The sequence below is a fragment of the Pantherophis guttatus genome, chromosome 2 (assembly GCF_059756535.1).
Source record: "Pantherophis guttatus breed Tessera chromosome 2, ASM5975653v1, whole genome shotgun sequence".
NCBI classification, from domain to species: domain Eukaryota; kingdom Metazoa; phylum Chordata; class Lepidosauria; order Squamata; family Colubridae; genus Pantherophis; species Pantherophis guttatus.
In genome coordinates this window covers 36,620,994-36,642,754 of record NC_142064.1, presented here as the reverse complement: position 1 = coordinate 36,642,754, position 21,761 = coordinate 36,620,994, and the positions used below count along the sequence as shown (strand labels likewise).

At 35.2% G+C, this 21,761-nt stretch overlaps 1 protein-coding gene across 2 annotated transcripts in view; it reads left to right on the top strand.

Annotated features, from left to right (window-relative positions):
* Window positions 1-21,761, top strand: part of TNPO1 (transportin 1) — a 42,695-nt gene that overhangs the window by 8,924 nt on the left and 12,010 nt on the right. For both annotated transcript variants that reach the window (XR_015732107.1, XM_034441164.2), the window contains exons 6-20: window positions 1,763-1,896; window positions 3,990-4,071; window positions 5,002-5,124; window positions 8,422-8,540; window positions 9,797-9,857; window positions 10,498-10,666; window positions 11,281-11,433; window positions 13,334-13,559; window positions 13,880-14,051; window positions 14,707-14,793; window positions 15,255-15,362; window positions 15,536-15,694; window positions 15,778-15,865; window positions 20,697-20,795; window positions 20,956-21,051. Coding sequence is in view for 1 of the 2 variants with exons in the window: in XM_034441164.2 (XP_034297055.1) it covers window positions 1,763-1,896; window positions 3,990-4,071; window positions 5,002-5,124; window positions 8,422-8,540; window positions 9,797-9,857; window positions 10,498-10,666; window positions 11,281-11,433; window positions 13,334-13,559; window positions 13,880-14,051; window positions 14,707-14,793; window positions 15,255-15,362; window positions 15,536-15,694; window positions 15,778-15,865; window positions 20,697-20,795; window positions 20,956-21,051 (1,876 nt within the window). In the remaining variant the exon portion in view is untranslated. The remainder of the gene's footprint in view (window positions 1-1,762; window positions 1,897-3,989; window positions 4,072-5,001; window positions 5,125-8,421; window positions 8,541-9,796; window positions 9,858-10,497; window positions 10,667-11,280; window positions 11,434-13,333; window positions 13,560-13,879; window positions 14,052-14,706; window positions 14,794-15,254; window positions 15,363-15,535; window positions 15,695-15,777; window positions 15,866-20,696; window positions 20,796-20,955; window positions 21,052-21,761) is intronic.

Genomic DNA, 21,761 nt, shown 5'->3' with positions numbered 1-21,761 from the left:
GAGGCAGAACTAGAACTCACTGTTTCCCAGTTTCTAGCCTGGTGCCTTATCAACTAAATCAACCTGGCTCTCAGTGATCTTTTAGAGCAGATATGGGAAGATTTTCATTTCTATTTTTTTTTCTCTAGCAACAGTGCTACTCTTCTTTGAAAATAAGAGGTATACTCTTTTTTCCACCTGTTAATGGAAATGTATGATAGGAATTAAATCATAGGCAGCTTCTCCCCAAATGGTCATAGTGTTCCATATATTATTAAGCTATTTTTGACTTTTTGGTTAACTTTCTAACAATACTTATTGAAAGAAATAAGTTGCTTTTTTTTTCTATAATGGGAAAAAGAAGAAGTAAGAAATGAAGACATAGGGGAAGAAAAACAAAATAACAGATGGAAGACCACGATGAAACAATGCTTTAAAATGATAAGATATCTATATGTTGTATGTTGTGTAAATGTCATATATGTGTTATAATAAAATTACAATTTTTTTAAAAAAAAAAGAAAAGAAAAGAAATAAGTTGCATTCGCAAGAAGAGCCCAGCTAGATTAGGGCCTAGCACCATGTTCCAATACCAGAGAGGCTTCAAAACAAGAAGAAAAAAAGCTCCCCAAAGTCCTAAAAATCTCCATAAAAGTAACAGTACTATATACATACATACGTTTTCTGCAAATAGGGGAGATCTTAGTGATTAACTAAAGAAAGCATATTGTTGTAAAAATAAACTTACTCGGCTAGAAACTGGATTGGAAACTTCATTTCTACTTCATTCCTATTTATCTATTCTTCCTTTACGTTAAAATTGTCTTGTTTGATCTTTCTGATCAAGTACTTTTTTATAAATTGTTCGGTAAATGCAACATATTCTGTCCTTGAAGATCACTTGAAAGTTACATTTGTACATTTGTACAAATGTACATTTGTAAAGTTAGATTTGTTCACCATATGATGACATACACAGTCATACACACTGTCAACATAACACGAGCTTCACTAGTTCCCAATTTTTTCCAGGAGCTGCTTGTCACTTTAAAAGACTATATCAGAGTTACCCAATCTTTTCCGGTTTTGCGGACCAGCTTTTGGGGCGGTGGGGGGACGACATGGGATGGTTTTATGCAATGGATGGGCAAGTATGTGCGTGCACAGTTCCAAAAGGCTCAAGTCCTGGTAGTGGGCTGCAGACCAGGGGTTGGGGATCCCTGCCCTACATGATATGAGGCCAGGTTATTTGCAAGACTGCTCTTCCCTGAGAGTGTGTGCTGGCCTCACTCTGTCTGATAGGGTGGGTGTCCTTCAGGTCCTTCACTTAAATGTCACCATCTAATAGGACTTAGCATGTCTTTCTGTCTTTTCCCTGTTCTGTGGATCATTCTTCTGCTGGGGATCTGGCAATCCTCACCCTTTTAGTCTTTTGGAAGTCTGAAGAGGGTTTGTTCTTCCCCCAGGGATTGGGATCAGGTAGAATGGGAGCCTGTGGATGATTTTGTTGGAGGCATCCAAGTGAGATGGCTAAGTGCCTTTTTCTTTTGATTTTATACTTTTTATAGTTTTATTGTTTCTTTTGGTTTTTATTGTTTCTTTTATTGTTGTTTTGACCTGTTTAGAATTCTGTTCTAAGAGGGGTAGCCATAGAGATCTTTTAAGTAAATAAGATGTCAGCTGTATTTGGAATTCAGCATGCAGTGAGAAAAGGAGGTAAAATTTGAAAGTGATGATGAGTCTGATTATATAAATATCAAAAAAGAAAAAAAATATCTTGTAGGGTGCATTTGGAGCTCTTCAGAAGATCTGTGAAGATTCAGCTGAAATCTTAGACAGTGATGCTTTAGATCGTCCCCTTAATATCATGATCCCTAAGTTTCTACAATTCTTCAAACATAGCAGTCCAAAAATAAGGTAAGAAATAAAGTTTTCTAGTCAATTCTTTGAAAAGCTTTCAGGGAAGCATTTTAAAGATAGCTAACATGAGAGTACTGTTGAAATTTATTTTCGTTTCTGCAATCATCCATTTACACACAACTCTGGGTTGTTTACAAAGGTTGAAAAAATAATAGGAATCAATTAAAGCACAAATAGAAATGGCTAGGCCAAGCAAACCAAGTAGTAGGCTGAAAGACCTATGGAATAAGCAGGGTCTTCAAGGCTCTTTTGAAGGCAGACCGGCACAAGGCTACATAGACCTTGGAGGAAAGGTATTCTAGAGGGCAGTCTCCACAACAGAAAAAGCATCCTCATGTGTAGATGACATTTTTAAAATAGATGGGACCTTAATGCCTACCCTGTTGGATCTTACCAAATGGGCAGAGACAATTGGAGACAGGTGATCTTGAAATATCCATGCCCTGTGTCGTGCAGAGCTTTTTAGATGGTAATCAGCACTTTGAATTGCACTCAGAAACCTAGTAATAACCTATATATTTTTCCTAGCAGAGTTATTTTCTTTGCATAATCTGACTTACTTTAATCTAGGTTTGTGGCCTTGAATATAATTCTTTGCTTTTACTTTTCAGATCTTGACACATTGTGAAAAAGTCCCTTTCTATTGACTTAACTGTAGATATTTTTTTCTGAACTGGAAAAGTCATTTCCTTATTGTGTTTAAGACAGTTCGTGTGTCACAAGTTATTCTTGTGACATGTGATATTGAACTGTTTACCTGAAAGGTGACTAAATTTTGCATTCTGGATATTATCAGTCAGTAATATCTTGAACTTTAGATGACAGCACTTACCATTTTACTAGCCCTTAGAGATCAATAAATACTTGATAAAAGGGAAGGTATCCAACCAGAGTTTGTTCTACTAAGTAAGTCTAATATCATAGAGGTGCTCTCCTAATAACAGTATGGCTATGCTACTACAAGTAGTCCTTGAATTACAACAGTAATTAGGCTTGGTATTTCCATCGTTAAGCATATAAGTTTAATACAGAAATAAGATGCAAAGAAGTATGACATGATGGTTGCTTCACTTAGCAACCACAATTCCAGGAATTTTCATTGCTGTTGTTAGTTGAATTCCATTGGTCATTACCCAAGGACAAACCAGAATCCAAGCTTTTCCACGCTTAGTCCCTCCCAAGGCCTGAGCTTCAGTTTTTTCCAAGATAAGGATTGCCTCGCCTTCCACTCGCCTTAACTGCCTATTTCCCCCATCTATGCATTTTTGGCTGCCCTGCACCTTGCCTTACAGGGCAGCAAACAGCACCAGAATTTAATGGCTGTGGTTATGTTTGCCACTCTGCAACTCAGGCTTCTTGGCTCTCTGCAGTTCTGGGGCTGCAAAAAACTCCTGAGCCACAGTACAAAGCCGCAGCCATCCCTGGAAGCCTCAGCTGCCTCGGCCCAGCCCAATAGCATGGTTTGTGCAGCTACTTTAGGAAGCCCCAGCCTGTCCCAGCAAAGTAGTGCAGAGCTGCAGCCACAGCCCAATGCCTCTGCTGACAAGGCATGCTTGCCCTGGCCCTTTGTGAGGCAGCAGCTGCTTTATGAAGGGCCAGGCTAGGCATGCTTGTCAGCAATAGGAGCAAGAAGACTGCGAAGATCGGCTAGGGTGGCAGGGGCCATGAAGTGCAGGGTACCGAAAGAGCCTAGATAGAGCAAGAAGATAGTGGGGTGGGGAAGTTTAAGGGGACCTAAGTGTGGGCAGGCTACCAAGTGCCCAAATTTTGATCACATGGCCACAGGTTGCTGCAATGGTTGTAACTTCAGGGACTGGTTGTAACTCCCTCATTCAGTGTTACCGTAAATTTGGCCACTGAACAAATGACCGTTAAGTGAAAACTACCTATATAACTAATAAGACTGTTTTTGACATTTCTGAAACTTCCAGATATGCAATATACGCACATGCTTTATTCATAATATTAAATAGCAAATTATTTTTCCCTTTGCAAAGAGATTGATGTTGAGTTTAATTCTAAGTAATGGTAAATTTATTTCTTCAACTTTTTACAGTAATGTATAATTTTTTTTAACATTATGTTTATAGGTCTCATGCGGTTGCTTGTGTCAATCAGTTTATCATCAGTAGAACTCAAGCCCTTATGCTGCACATTGATGGATTTATTGAGGTGGGTGATTCATATTTGAATCATATTTGTACCTCTTGCGGATATTTATGATGAATTTCTCTTTTTCTGAATGCCATTTTCCATTGCTTCAAAATAGTCCCATTTGGATTGAAGGCAAGTGGACAATAATATTTCTTTTTTTTTCCTTGATAAAGTGTGGCAACAATTACAAAAAAACCTACTTAAAAAACCTGAACCAATAACTATAAAAATTGAGAATTTTCTTTCAGTTAATAATTGAGTTGTTTTTCAGATATTTCTAGGGCCCAACTTTTCTGACTTTTTATTAATGTCTAGCCAAACAAATGGCCTAAATAGTATCCATTTCTCTGACTTCCGGCTATGCTGGTGTCTGGTTGATGAGGGTAATAAAGGTAACATCATTTTGTCTAGTTTTAAACTTCCTATTCTCTGTCCTGGCAGGATTGATTGGTATAGCTGTTTGCTTGTAAATAAATGTGTCTGCAATACATAACAACCACTTTTATTTGTAATTAGCTGATCTGAATGATGTTAAACATTAGAAGAGACAAAGCTTCCTATATAAATTAATACAGTTCTGTCTCATCTAAAAGTATCTAACCTGAGAAAGCTTTAGTCATGGTTTAGATTTTATTATGTTTATAATGCAATAAAAATGTCTGCATTGTTGAATTAAAAGAATAAATATTGGTCTGCAACAGTGAGGTCTAGAAAACTCTTTTAAGTCCATCATTTTTTTCCAAATAACATAGACCACTGAAAGAATCATGTTGGTAATATGAATTTTAGTTCAAAGTTCGTTTATCTTTCTCTCTTTCTCTTTCTCTCTCTCTGTCTCTCTCTCTCTCCCTCCCTCCCTCCCTCTGTCTCTCCATCTATCCACCTGCCCGTCCTTCCATCTGTCCATTAAACCCTTCTGTTCTTGTTTTTTTGATTCCCCTTTAACAGAATCTGTTTGCATTGGCTGGAGATGAGGAGCCTGAAGTACGTAAAAATGTTTGTCGGGCTCTGGTAATGCTTCTGGAAGTTAGAATGGACCGTTTACTTCCTCATATGATTAGTATTGTTGAGGTAACATTTTGCATGTATTTTATAAAATGTTTTAGGATAATAACATTCTTTGAATTAGAGATTTTTGGCAGATGCAACTTTTCCATTATTAAATATATCAAAATGCTTGAAAACCAAATTTGTAATTCAGAATTATTTCTTAATGTCCTACTTACATTTGCCTATTAGTCTATTTTCTCTTAAGAGCACATGAATGTATCTGTTGTGTATTGCTTTAGTATACAGCACAAAAGTATATAAAAAGAATATAAAATCAGTCATTTTTCAAATAGTGTTAATCACAAAGTCATTTCATAAGCAGACAGTAATATATCTAATTACTAGTAATTACTAATTACTATTACTAATCTAATATTGTAAATCCAAATTGCCCTTATCTTTCCATCATAAGAGAATTATTTGCTATAACCTGTAATAAGTAAATCCATAGTTCTTCATACTGATTCTTTCTACTACATCATTCAAAATCACATTCATATCTTTTTCTTCCCAAAACCACATGGAAATAAAAATAAGAACCACATGGAAATAAAAAATAAGAAACCAAAATAAGATGATAGTGAAGCAGTCCCATAGCAAGTGATGTGTCCATCATTTTTTTCTTCCAGTATAACGAAGTTGACTGCTTCAGACATTTTTTGAGATGTCCAATAAATATATTTTGTTAACTAAAGTTCATCTTAAGTTCATTATAAATATATGCCATATTCTTTAAAATCCGTAATCAATACTCAAAATGCTCAAAATGCAGTATTTATATAATTTATTTCAAATATTTGCAGATAATTTTGTACACCGTAGCAATACATTTTAATCCTGCCCCCACTCCCAGCGAGATGAACGGCAAACAAATTTGAAGAAAAAAGGAAATGTATTGTGTAAAAATGAGTTTCTTGTTAAAGATATAGCATCAGGTTTATACTGTCAGTTTAATAAATATTGTTTCCTCTTGGAAGGACCCTAAGTATGATATCTGAAAAAAATCTGCATGTAAAAAACTAATTTGCTGTATTTTGTGGAAAAAGAGAATTTTCATGTCAGAATTCTGAAATCACATGCACACACACACACACACACACACACACACACACACACACACAAAAGCTGTAAAGAACCCCAAAAAAAGAAATAGGAAAAGAGAATATTGTTATTAGGACATCAGATCCTCTATTTTCAGTGTCTTCCAATAATTACATAGAATGAAAATACCGAGTAGGAACTATCTCCAAAGCAAAGGTGACTCATCTCCTTCTAGAAAATAAAAAAATAAAACATTGGATAAGACCTATGTCATTATTTCAAATGATTCCAAAATAGTAAAATTTATACAGCTTCTGCATCAAAACATTTCATCCTGGAATCCAAGAATAAACAATAAGAATAGTAATACAAGAAGAAGAAGATTTCCCCCCTTTTGGTTAAATACCAAATGAGTTTTACTAAATAAGTTCCCCTACTGAACTCATTTTCTGAGGCAGATTCGGAAAATTCTTTCTCTCTTTTACATTCTGTTCCCAAACTACTTTCCAAGTTCAACGCAGAACATGATCCTGTACTTCTCAAACATCTAAGAATAAGACAAAGTCTTTCTACAGAATGGGAATGCAAACTGATAGGGAATCAATTTCAATTAGATGCTACATCAGTTGCAATAAAAACAATTCTTATGCCTAGTTGTAATCCTCTACTTATAACTAGTGACTGTTCAAAGTTACAACGGACTTCGCTGGAGGTACTTAAGTCAAGATTTGAAATTACGATGGCCACACACACACACATACACACACACACACACACAGTCATTTGCAGCATCCCGTGGTTATGTGCCCATGTTTTACGGCAGATTTGCTACAAACTGGAATTTACTTCCTGTTTTTGGCAAAACTGGTCCATACCAAATCATTGGTTTGCTTAATGACCATTGCTGAAAATGTTGCAAAATCAGGTGAGTCAGGTGACTAACCTGATCTACCACTGTCACTACTTAAGTCTAATAGTTCCATTATGGTCGTAACTCGAAGAGTATGTGTACATTTATTTATAACTAGCTGAATACCCGTGCTCCATTACGAAACTATGTGATTGGGCTTGATAAATCGACACAGCTTGAAAATTAATGAGTAGTTAAGATCGGCCTCTCCTCTCCCCTTCTCTTCCTCAGCCTTGTCCCACAGAAGCCTATTCTATCCTATCCCCCTTCAACATTACAAGTTGTTACTGTGAATACGCAGATTTAAATACTGCCTGCACGTTGTCTCATGCTTTATTTTTAACATATTAGATTGCAGCGAAAAACCTTGTTGTGAGCTAAGCCATAGTTAGTTATAGCCTGCAGTGATCAGCAATCATTTCTGTAACCACAGCAATTAGGTTTTTAATTATTAGTGGCAACATTCTGAAAATAGATGGCTGCTTTATATTAAGGTTGATGAAAAATTCATTTAATTTGTGTGTTTTAAGATAAACATTCCTAACTTGCTATATTGAAATACAACTAAAAATCCATTTACATTTCAGTATGTGGGTTTATCTGATCGTACAGTGAGGTTCTACTGTCAAAAATTAAAACTATCTGTTGGAGAACTGTAAAGAAAATATTACATCAAATACTGTACAAACCGCATTATATTAATAAAATTATTTGCAACAAATGGGCATGCTTTGCAATTTTATATAAAATGTGCATAAAAACAATGTTTGTGACAAAACACAATTTTTCTTGCAAATTTTAAAAACTATTCTTAGTTGGAAATTGGACAAATTCTACTTGAGTTTAAAAAGTGAAAAGCTGAGGAAACAAATACTGACCTATATGAGAACCAGTACAAAACACTCCACTTTTCAAACTTCATAATGTAATAATAGCAGGCAGTCAAGAAAATCAGTTTTTAATATACTAAATATTTAAAAATTACCAATACAGTACAGGGCACGTGTGGTATTTATTCAATAATAAAATGTGGGAGTCTAGGAAAACAACAAACAATACTGATTGCTGTTTCTAGGAGAATTGGCAGAATTCTGAAAAAAAAGTTTTATTAAATATTGAGGAATTGGAGAGTGAATGCCAAAATATTATTCTACTAAGACAAATCTGCATAAGGCAAAAGAGTTGTATTTTAAGCAGCCAGAATATAGAGAAAAATATTTGTGATCTATAGTTATTCATATATTAAAAACCCATTTTTCAAATTATCCCTATGATAATAGAATGTTATATGAAAGGATTTTAATTACATTGTATTTTCAAATGTACCCAGTTTCTGTTTCTTTTTACTTTCTTGCCATAATATGTAGTACATGCTGCAAAGAACTCAGGACCAAGATGAAAATGTGGCTTTGGAAGCTTGTGAATTCTGGCTGACTTTGGCTGAACAGCCAATTTGTAAAGATGTATTGTATCGGCATCTTACAAAGTAAGTTTATTTTCCTCTTAATATTATATTGGCTTATTTGAAATATATGTGCACGTTTATCTCATTATGTCTTTAAAAACTCTTAAAATTGTTTCATGAATCTTGTGTAGTCATTATTTGGAACATTTAAATTGAGATGGTAATTGTACCTATGTACTTATCCATGGACACATAATAACTTGACACATATTTTTGCATGCTAATAGTTTTTATGAAAGTTGGAAAAGCCAGTAATATCAGTGAGAACTTTCATGTGGCACAATCAGGGGAATGTCTGTTTCTCCATGAAAATACTTTATGCTTTTTCCATACTGTATAACACAACTGCAGACCATTTAACCCTTGTTTGTTTTAAAATGTCTGTGTTTTATAAACTGAATGTAATTGCTTCTTTTGTCCAGGGAAAGAAGACCTATTTGTAAGGGAGTCAAATTTTCTTTTACCATTTATTTAGCAAATGTGTGATTCCTGGTGGTTAACAGTATAAACAAATTCTCAATCAAACATAACAGGAAATACAATAAAGCCAAAGTATCCATTTCCTTCTTTCTCTGAAAGCTCTCCAGGACAATTCCATCTTTATTAGTTGTTGGAAAACCATTGGATAGAATATATGATAGCTGGCCCCAGGAAGAGATGGGGGCCATCACTGAAACTCCTGTTGCTGCACCCTACTTTTCTAAAATGGTGGATTCATTAATAATTTATGCAACAAGAAGTATATTAGAAAGATTAACTTGAAAGAAATTATCCTGAAAACAACCGATAGCCAAGTTTTACATGGATATATAAATTAAAACTAGCACTTTGAATTGCATCTATCAACTAATTAGAAGCAAATACAGGGCCTGCAACATGCAGCTAAATTACTATGATTGCTATTGCGCACTAGGTATAGTCCATTTGACTGTGATATGTATGTATGTATGTGTATCTATGCATATGTATAATCAAAGAAACATTTTAGTATCCTGAAATGGCATCCAGTGGAATATTTTACATTTCAAATATTCTAAAATTGATAGCTCATGATTTTAAAACATGCTAATTTTAATTTGATTTAAAATAAACCCGTCTTTTAGAAATCCAGGCTAAAATCTTTGACTATTAAAGTGAGCAGACATTATCTCAGCATTTTCTCTTAAATAATTTGCATAGGTTTGATTGGTATTTGAAAATTTTAAAGAATGTGAATTCCTGCTTATACAGCTTTAGGAATTGATATTCCATTATTTAATTATTATTTTTTTATGTAGGTTGATACCTGTCCTTGTAAATGGTATGAAATATTCAGAAATAGATATCATTCTGCTGAAGGTAGGAATAACTATACTTTGCCTCCAATACCCATGATTTTTTAAAATTAAGCAAAATGCATGTTTCAGTACAGAGCTATATCCATTTTCTTTGAAATTAGCACCTATATATACCCAATAAAACAATATCTTCTGAAAAGATATTGTTGAACTTAGAAGTTAATAACTTCTGAACAAAATACATGATTCTGTGATTTTCTAAGTGAACCAAAGCTGAGATAGCTTCTATGTGATAAAAAGTTAAACCAATATCTGTCAATTTGATTGCATACTTGTTTTTTAGTTACAGTTTCTTACAAACACAAAATACAAAATTATATACTATGTACAGGTTGTGCCAATTTTGATTCATTTAGAGATTATCAAAAGTATATAATCTGACCAGGTTATCCAAATTTTTGCCTATAACTAAGTGTAGAATTGTATTATTAATAATTATTAGTGGTTTTTTAGTAACATATTTTGGTAAGTTATTTGCTACTTTCTACTTCTTAACCATTACAAATTTAAACATACATTTGGTGTTTTAACTGAGCATATAAAAGTTAAAAAAAAAAAAAGTTTGATATAGCATAGAAAGGGCCAGGGTATTGCTGAAACATCTCTTTCTCTTTATATTTTGCTCTTTGGTTTGATAATAGGGAGATGTTGAGGAAGATGAAGCAATTCCAGATAGTGAACAAGATATAAGGCCTCGGTTTCACCGTTCACGAACAGTAGCTCAGCAACATGAAGAAGATGGTATTGAAGAAGAGGAAGACGAGGAAGATGAGCTTGATGATGATGACACTATTTCTGACTGGAATTTAAGTATGCCACTTTTCCAGCTGAAATAATGTAAAACTTATGAATATCTGTGTATCATATTAAGAATTGTTCAGAAGTTAACTATGTTACATGGTTGCATTGTATATGAGATTTGGGTGCCATGATCTTGTTTATATTTAATGCCCCGACTCTTCCCCGAATTAAGGGATTACAGAGTTGTAATTGTTGCTTGCATTATATACTGCCCAAATTTATATTAGTGAGATCGGTAACTGATCGATAAATAAACAAAATATTGATTGCAAAGTTATAAGGGTTTAAACTCTCTTAACAAAAAAATCTGGAGCACTTTTCCCAACTACAATATTTAAAAGACATGTGTTTATGCACTTTTTTCTTGTCATTTAATAAAATGTGGTTGTTTGAAAATGGGCTACCAGACTCCTTCTGAATGTTTTGCCAGCATAGACAAACATACTTCCTCATACAGTGTTTAGAATAGTAGATTGATTTTAAGTCCTTCGTATTTTATTCTTTGTTATAATTTCTTCATAATTTTCAACAAATAGCAAATTTGCTAATACTGCAAAATGAAGTGGAGGGAGGTTTTGAAAACATTAATAGGTCATACAAAAATATATGTTACTTTTCTTTAGGGAAATGTTCAGCTGCTGCCCTTGATGTTCTTGCCAATGTATTCCGTGATGACCTGCTGCCACATATTTTGCCCCTTCTAAAAGAATTGCTTTTTCATCCAGAATGGGTGGTGAAAGAATCAGGCATCCTTGTTCTAGGAGCAATTGCTGAAGGTAAATGATGTTTGAGGTTCATGTTGTACTTCGTTACTATTCATAGTGTGAAAGAAACTATGATAAATCTAAACATGATGCATCACACAGAACATATTCCTGCTGCAAGAAATATGAGAATGAGACATGCAAGAATAAGTGATGTGATGGCTTCATTTATATGTAATACATAAAATTTAATAACACTTTAGTGAGATACTAGAGAGATAATTCTAAATCTACCTGGAAGAAATTTGAAAAAGTTAATTGTGGATGACTAGACTCATTCTAAAATACCAGTTTGTACAGTTATAGAGCTTCTTAGGTACATGGAATGTCTTCTATTTTAAATCCCCTACGCACATGCGCCATTGCCCCCATCCCAGATACCTTGGTGAAAACAATAAGTGTTGGAGAAGGACAACCAAATATACCTGGGTTATTGTGGCTCTTGGCTGCAGTTTGGCTGCTTTTGTTTGCTGCCAGTTGAGCACAAAAGAGAAGGAGGCAAATTCTCTGATGGTTGAATTGATACATGCGTGTTTATTTAGATTTGAGTGAATGTGCAAAGTGATGTGTAAGTAAGAAGGGAATGAGTTACGATGAGAGAGAAAAAAGATGGTTTTGGCATTTTCCTCATCAGTACTGGTGTTCCTGTCCTTATCTTTTGCTCAGGTATGTGCAAAACACTTGAGAAATAATATAGGCCTCCTCCAGACTCTGCTTATTGCCAGCTCTTCCTGACAAGGAAGGGCTCTTTAATAATGATGTTGTCCATGGTCCCTTTTGTAAGAAATACCCACCTTAGTCAAAAGATGAGTCCCCACTTAGTTTAATCTAGCAAGAGAAGTTAAGACTCATTTCTCTAAATACTGTGTGCATTCTAAAGTCTAGAAGCAGGAAAAAAAATAGGGGAAGTAATTGTTTCTTTCCAATTCCACATCAGAATTGTTTTCAACTAGGTTATTTTTCAGTATCTTGATCCTTTGTTGAAGGTATTAATAAATATAATTGTAATGGATTAATATGGGTTAATATATTTTTTTCATTCTGTTCAGTCATGTCTGATTCTCAGACACAGCATGGACAGGTCCCTGCAATTTTCTTGGCAGGCTTTTTCAGAAGTAATTTATCATTGCTCCTTTCCTAGGGCTGAGAGAAAATGACTAGGCTAAGATTACCCAGCTGGTTTTTGTTCTTAAACTGGGATTAGAATTTGCAACTCTGCAAGCTAACAACCAACTTACTTTCTAACTGATGATGCAAAAATGTGAACAGTGATCCCTTACAGACAATTATCTTTTATTCCCTAGCCAGCTCTACTTAGATTACTAACTGACATTCTGGATATACATTCAGAATAACTTAAATCAGCATTGGTAGGATTGTTGGATGCCGAAGAGGCATTTGATCTGGTTGAATTGAAATTTTGAAACAAATTTTTAAATATGGACTTCCTGCATTTCTATTTTGTGAATTACTATGGGCCTCAGTTTCTACAAAAAATTGTATCTTGATCTGTTCAGAATCGTATTAAATTTGTCATCTTTATCTGTTGATTTTTGACATTTGTTATTCACAATGAAATATAATTCAAAATAGTATGTGTCATATGTTTGAAGTATGAAATTGGTATTGAGGTACTTAATAATATACAAACTTGTTATTTTACTAGTCTGTTTTGGTTTAATATCAATACATTTGATAATGTTTAATACAACATTTTATAATAATACATTTCATTATATATTTTAATGTTATAAGCTTCCCAGAGTTGCCTTGCAGTGAGATGTGCAGCAATTGTACTAAGTTGGTATATCAAGGACTACCTATAATATTAGTAGTAATAGCAACACTATATAATTACCAGATTGATAAACTATTTCTTATTCCTTTCTTATTTCGTTTCATATTGCTACAGGTTGTATGCAGGGTATGATTCCATATCTTCCCGAGCTAATTCCTCACCTTATTCAGTGCCTGTCTGATAAAAAGGCTCTTGTGCGCTCCATTACTTGCTGGACTCTTAGTCGCTATGCACATTGGGTAGTCAGTCAGCCCCCAGACACATACTTGAAGCCATTAATGACTGAGTTGCTAAAGCGTATCCTTGATAGTAACAAGAGAGTACAAGAAGCTGCCTGCAGGTAGGTCACAGTAATGCTAGCCATGGCTCTCAAGGTAAATTCTGTAGTCTACAGTATTGTTTTATTTATTTTTGTTGAGTAGCTCCTTTCTAGTTCTGGAAAAGCCATTTGAGACCATTTTTAGCCATTCTCCTGCAATTATATTTGCTTGTAACAGCTATGTTATATTTGTTTTCTAAGGAAATTATAACTTTGTTTTAAATATATAAAACTTTCGATTCCCTATATACCATTAATAGATTTTTTAAGGGATTTATTATTTTATGTAAGAGGGAAAGTACATTCCTTCATTCAGACTAATGTTTTCTTTTGCCTTTTAGTGCCTTTGCTACTCTAGAAGAGGAGGCTTGTACAGAGCTTGTTCCTTATCTTGCTTATATACTTGATACTTTGGTATTTGCATTTAGTAAATACCAACATAAGAATCTGCTCATTCTTTATGATGCCATAGGAACTTTAGCAGATTCTGTAGGCCATCATCTAAACAAACCAGTAAGTATCGCCCAGAGTTACCTTGAGGTAAAATGGGCATCCTATAAATGTTATAAATAAATAAATTGTATCTCTCTATTCTTCAAAAAAACTTGACTTTTTATCATTTCTTTATCAAGCATTCATTCTAGATAAGTGTTTTTGGAGATTTCGTGCCCAAGTTATTCACTGCTTTATTTATGAATATTCCAATTTTTTTGCTTTATATTAGGCTCTTAAGAAACATTATAAAATCTGACTTGAACATTCATGAATAAAATGCTACATACCTAAAGCTTTAAAAAGTATGCCTAGATGTTTTCCTTATAATTGTTGAAATCCTTCAATGATAATATCTCCATTATTTTGTCATAACTACAAGAAAGAAAGCAGCAAGGCAGGAACCAGTGATTCCTGGTGACTCCTGTTCCAGTCATTCCTGGAATAGATAGGACCATTTTGTAAACATACCTTTCCTGCCCAGGGCCAACAAGTGACTGTCAACTATATGTTAATTTGGGAGTGGAAGAAGAATTCTACAGTCTAAATTGCTAAGAATATTGTTGGGGAGTGTGCACTCAATTGCTGTTAATTCAAGGGAATTTACATAAATGCTTAAAAAAACTAAATAAAGTTTTGTAGAGCATAAATTCTGTGAAATTTTCATCGTCTGCAGGAATACATCCAGATGCTTATGCCTCCATTAATCCAAAAATGGAACATGTTAAAGGATGAAGATAAAGATCTTTTCCCTTTATTAGAGGTAATTCATGCTGTTGTTATAAATAGTTCTTTGACCTTTATAAATCATCACTGTTTACATTTTCTTCCTTATGATGCCAGCTTTTAACAGGGGAATTGAGGTATCCTAATTCTGCATCCATATAATTAGGACTAAGCCCCATTAGCTTCATGAAGATCTTTGGACAAGATCTGATATGAGTGCACCATAATGTGGCAGTTCTGAGGATTTTCTAGGAATTAGCTTTCTGGGAACTTGTAAGAATGTGTTATAGAAGGAATTATAGGATTAAACTGCAAAGAATCAATGGAGAGTTCCTCTGGTCTTGTGTGTTCAAGCATTATGATTATGTCCCCGTACCATTTCTTAATCTGAATACATGAACTTATTTTATCTTTCAAAAGTTTCCCTTTTAAACAGAATTAATGTAATAAATATCTTTAACACACTATATAATTGGTACACATGTTCCTGTATTTCAGTGCCTGTCTTCGGTTGCCACTGCCTTGCAATCTGGCTTCCTTCCATACTGTGAACCTGTCTACCAGCGCTGTGTGAATCTGGTACAAAAGACTCTTGCACAAGCCATGGTATTTTCTGTTACCTGTTTTCATAGCATTAGAAAATGTAGCGTCAGTGGAATTTAAACTCCCTGATCGTTTATAAAATTCTTTGATCAATTTGGGGAATAAAAAATAATGAAAATTATACACTGTAATATTGCATACTTAAATCTTTTAAACAACAATTGTTTTTTTCTTAGTTGCATAATGCTCAACCAGATCAGTATGAAGCTCCAGATAAAGATTTCATGATTGTGGCTCTTGATTTACTAAGTGGTTTAGCTGAAGGACTTGGAGGCAACATTGAACAACTAGTGGCTCGGAGCAATATTCTGACACTGATGTACCAGTGTATGCAGGTGAGATAAATAATCACATTCTTTTGCCTTGGTGCTGTTTTTATTTTCTAATTAAAAACAAAAGCTTGTTTCTTTTCTCTTAGGATAAAATGCCTGAGGTACGACAGAGTTCTTTTGCCTTGCTAGGGGATTTGACCAAGGCATGTTTTCAGCATGTGAAGCCCTGTATTGGTAGGTAACTTAATACCACAAGCTGTTATCATGTATATTTTGAACTGCCAACTCATACTCATTGTGTTTTTTAATTTGATATTAAAAGTCCTTTATACTATAAATTGATAATGATGGCTGTAGTAATAGAAAATTGCCATAAATATATGTATACATTTATGGCTTGGACCTGTTTATAGAGCTTTTATTACCAATATGCCATATTGGGGAGAAATATTTTGTGGATTATTTCAATTAATAATTTCTTACCTAGAATGATGGGAAAGAGGTGCTTGGTTCCTATTTGTTTGCTTCAATCTTTCTGCCTTGGCTTAAAGAAATCTACCGTGTTTTCCCGAAAATAAGACATATCCTGAAAATAAGGCTAATCGGGCTTTTCAGGACATGTGATAATATAAGACACCCCCGCAAAATAAGCCCCCCCCAACTACGCGCCCCACTCCTCCTGCCGGGCATGACAAGGCTCCTGCCCCTTGCTTAGCCACCCGACCCCACCCACCCCCCTTAGGATGCAATTTGGGGGGTGGCAGCTGGGGCGGGCGAGAAGTGTCTCGCTTCTCCCCCGCCCCACCTGCCACCCGTCTCAATAAAGAGATGGTGGGGAAGGGAAGCATCCAGGCTGCTGTTGCCATTGGGGTGGGACGCGTTGGGCCCCGAGACGTGCCATTTGCCTTTCCAGCACCATCACGTTCCTCGCCTTTCTGTCCAGGGAGACACGTAGAAAAAACTTTCTCGCGAGTTCAAGGAGTTTGGCTGAATACCATGAGGCCAATGTGTGAGAGTGCTCAACAGGTAATGTATAGAAAACATTTGGCTGAAATCACTGCTGCTAAAGGAGGCAATCCGGTTAATAAACTAAAACTTCACAAAGGTTTTCTAAGAAAGATAGTGAATATTACATATTCAATAATCACACACATATAGAACACCTTGTGTGTTATTTGTTTTATCAGTATTTATTTATTTGTTAGCAGGATGCAGATGAAACTCATATCACACTGTAAGCCACAGTACTGCAGGATGGACAATCATCATATGGATTAGGGCAGGGCTGTCAAACTCCCGGCCCATGGGCTGGATGCTTTACACGCTCTTCTTTTTCTTTTTAAAAACTTCTTTCACTCATTGCTGTTTTAGGTTGCCTTGCATAAATTCAGAGCTAATTCAAGGATTTATTTATTTCCTATCTTTATTTGTTTTTCTTATAAATAATGCAAGCTGGTGAACAAGGTGGTAATACTCCTTCCTCGTCCTATTTTCCCCAAAACAACCCTGTGACATGGGCTGGGCTGAAAGAGAGTAACTGCTACAAAGTTACCCAGCTGGCTTTCATGCTAAAGTAGGAGTAGGACTCACAGTCTACTGATTTCTAGGCTAGCACCTTAACTACTACACCAAACTAGCTCAGTGTACGTGCCTTAAGTTTTGACCCCTAGGACAATGCACCCTCAACCCAAGTCTAAAGCCAGCCTTGCATGAACTGCTTGCTTTTGAATTTGCTATAATGTTGTAATTGGGATGTGGTTGATGCATTTGCTTGGATATTTTCAAATGTAATCTTTCTTCTGCCTTTAGTATTCTGGTTTATTTTTGTATATAGAATCACTCTTTTATTGTATCACTCCCATTCATTTAAACTTCAATTCATAGACATATCCTGATGTGCTCTTGTAGTATTTGTTGGCACAATCCAGAATCCATTGTCCCTTCAGTCTTCATGAGCCATTTGGATTATGAGGCTACAAAGCAGCCCCAAACTATCACATTTCTAGCATACTATTATGTGATTGAGATGAGACCATTTCAGTGTAACACTGTTTCATTTTCTCCAGACATAATTTCACCATTCATGTCCAAATATTCCATTTTGAATATCTATCTCATCTACCTTTCTCATCTATTCATAAATTATTGTTCCAGTAACCTATTAGATAATCCAGGTATAAATTGGTTGAGATACTGTAAGTGACAGTTTTCTAGAGAATATTCTTTCCTCCCAGATATATTCCCAGTCACACAACTTTTCAGTGTTTCCCTAGCATTTATGAACAGTTGACATAAAGTCTGACATCTGACAATACAAAATTGGTCTGCCGGTCCTTTGCGATAATCCTGGGATTTGGGGTGGGAATCTCTCATAGTGTTGTATATTTTGACACCACAGAGTTCTCTCTTACTGGGCTAAAATGCGTTGTGATGAGCAGGTTCCAGTAGTGGAATTCAATATGTGTGTATTTTAATGAGGAGACCTGGATTATCATCTGATTGACTTGTACATACAACTCAATTTACTTAATGGGATTTCACATCTTTTTCTCCATGTAAATGATGAATATTAGCTCAGTGTGTTCAATAAAGGCATGGTATTATTTTGTATGGTTGTATGTTAATCAAAATCTCTTATGTCTTGGTGCAGTGCAGGTCACAATACTGATTACAAGCAGGATTACACACAGTTCTTAAGGATTACATGCATGTTTATAACTAGTTTTTAAGGGTCCACCAGATTTCTGTTACAACTGTATATGGGTTGTGTTTTCAGAGAGATTTCTGATAGAGATGGAGTATCATTTTGGTAACAGTTATTTCTTGGTAGTAGAAGAGTGAAGCATGGGCTATGTGAATTGTCATATGTTAGATAGTTTAACTGAGAACTTCACGTCATTTCGTTCAACAGTTAATTTTTTCTTTCAATGGAGGAAGGTATCCTAAAAGCAGAGTTGCTTCTCTTACTTGTTCTAGTAGGTATTAGTAAGAGATGGTAACAGTTGATAAATGAGATAGAACCAACTCCTCCTTCCAGTTAAATTTCTGCCACGTTCCAATGCCCAGGACTGCTGAATACTGAGAAAAGAATAGGAATAAATCCAAACATAAACACAGTGTACTTCTTCCATATGTAGTGTTGTTTATTGCACAAAACAAAATAAATAATTAGTACTTATAATTCCAGTTTACTGTCCTGTTATCTCTTTAATGGGTGTGGATCAGTGATGAAATTCAAATTCTTTTACTACCTGTTCTGTGGGTGTGGCTTGGTGGGCATGGCAGGGGAAGGATACCCCAAAATCCCCATTCCCTCCCCACTCCTGGGGGAAGGATATTGCAAAATCTCCATTCCCACCCCACTCTGTGGCCAGCCAGAGGTAGTATTTGCCAGTTCTCCGAACTACTCAAAATTTCCGCTACTGGTTCTCCAGAACCTGCTAAACTTCACCCCTGGTTTGGATATATCTTAATTAAAGAACAACATACAATTTTGTTTATTTATTTTAATGTTTTCTTTATAGTAATCACATAACTTTCACTTGATCCATCCCTTATCTACAGTTTTGAGACCTGATCACTGAACTTTGTTATGTTAATTCCTCTAAATACCTTTGCTTTAATTTTTTCCCCAGTTTCTAATCTTTCCTAAATTAGAGGAGAAGTGAGGAAGAGACAAAAATAACTCTTTGCCAAGCCTTCTTGGAAAGCCACACTTGCTATAGTCATGCTAGCTTCTTTTCTCTGTTGCTCAATTTTTTTTACCAACTAGTGTGCTCTGCAGTTCTTCCTTCCTGATTCTGTATGCATCAGTTGGATCATCAATTCTGTTTCTTCCCCTCTAGTGATCCTCCTTTCTTTCTTGGTAACTGCAGCCACCCTGTTTCTTGAAAGCATGTATCATACCCCCAGTTGATTCAGAATCACACAGCAGAAAGTATTTTTAAAAATCTGCTTTCCTTGACAATCCCTTCATAGAAATCTTGCTCCACCTCAAGTTAGATGTGATTACTCACAGGTATTCCAATTACACCAAGAATGTCCTAAACATCTACAGGGCACTTCTAGTGCATTTGGCAAAAAGACAAAACTCCATCTTCAGACAAATTACAATACTGTCATAATTGGACAGCACATCTTGTCACAAGGACCTTGAAGAGATTAAGCTTTTTTTCCTTTGTATTTTGAGATTTTTAAATGGAAGGAGAAAACAGTCAGTTGTGAAGGGGAGGGAAGGCTGCAGCTGATGGCAAGAGTTCCAGCTGGTGTGAACATTCTGAGTGTTAGTTCTCTCTTCTTGTAATCACAGGAATCCTTAACAACCAAATGATCTGTTCTCTGCCACCAAGGATCCAGTCACTAGCAGGACTCTCTCTCTCACTGGTTTTCTTTATATTGGTGTCATTTTCCAATACGTCTTTACCCAAAGGAGAAACTTTTTCTCTGTCGCTCTAGGTATTGTTACAAAATTTTGTTAGTCCTGCCTATTGGACAAATGGGAGGAGCAGTTCAGTTTCCAAGATACCTTCTGTTCATTTTAGAAAATGATTCTGTGTTGTAAGCCCCATTTTGCCTTCTCCTCCTGTTCAGATTTTAAAGAAAATATCTTATTGCCATTAGTGACTAATATTTAAATCTCAATTTTTACCCTGTTCTCTCATTTCCATACACGTATTTTGGATTGCTGTGTAGTAGATTGTAAATGCCTGTTTGATCAGATTTAGAATTTTCATCTACTATCTTCTGGCTGGATCCTAATAAATACTATGCTTGCTCCACTTCAGAAACGGCTATTGCATATTTAAAACAAACAAACAAAAAAAACAGGTTCCTATGACAAATGTATCCATATGCATCTTGTCTGGAAGAGAGATTAATACATTGGTATGTTTATAATGGACTTTCCTATTTGGAATCTGAACTTTTTTGTTGGAATGGTTTTAGAAATATTGGGGGGTTAAAATGTCAAAGAATTTTCTGCTAAAATTATATTATGCTGAAGTTTTATGCTATTGTTCTAGCAAAGGATAAATTTTAATGACAGGGCTTATTTATGTTTTTTCAGCTGATTTCATGCCAATTTTGGGAACAAACCTAAACCCCGAGTTCATTTCTGTGTGTAACAATGCCACATGGGCAATTGGAGAAATTTCTATTCAGATGGGTGAGATTGTTTTTTTTTTTTTTTTAATGCTAGTTTGAATTTTCAATTGTGTAGATTTTTCTTTGGTCTTGTAACCACTTATAAATTCTGTCAACTGTGTTAATGTGCCTATAATGAAAAGTGATTTTTAATATATTGCTTGTGTATTGTTTTTTTCTAGGTATAGAGATGCAGCCTTACGTCCCAATGGTTTTGCACCAGCTTGTAGAAATCATTAACAGACCCAACACACCAAAGACTTTGTTAGAAAACACAGGTACCCTACAACTGATCTGTTTGCAGTGATTTTTAAAATGTATTACACAAAATTGTAGAAAAACTCCATCAGTGTTAAAAACAAGATGAATTTTAGATGCTTGTCAATCCAGTTGGTTTAATAAAGATAGTCCTCGATTTACAACTATTTGAAGTTACAACGGCACTGAAAAAAGTTACTTATCACCTTTTTTCACACTTACAACCATTGCAGTATCCCCATGGTCACATGATCAAAATTTGGTAGCTTGGCTACTAGCTTGTGTTTATTATGGTTGCAGTGCCCCAAGATCATGTGATCATCTTTTGCAACCTTCTGACAAGCAAAGTCAATGAGGAAGCCAGATTAACATAACAAACCTGTTACTAAATTAACATCTGTAGTGATTCACTTAACAACTATGGACAGAAAGAGCATAAAATGGGGCAAAATTCACTTAATAACTATGTTCCTGAACAATAGAAATTTTGGGCTCAATTATGGTTGTAAGTTGACAACTACCTTATAAACAGCTCCTGCCAAATTAATGAATTAGCTTCAGTTGCCTTTGCTTCTCTGATGTTGGGTTTCTATCATTGAGCAAATGAGATATTCTGAAGCTGTGTTGGTAGGAGAGGGATCTTCCATTAATGAATAATTTTTCAAGAGCACTCCCAAAAGAGTATTAGGTTTGTGGCAAATTTGGAGCTAGGGTAATTAATTCCCCACAA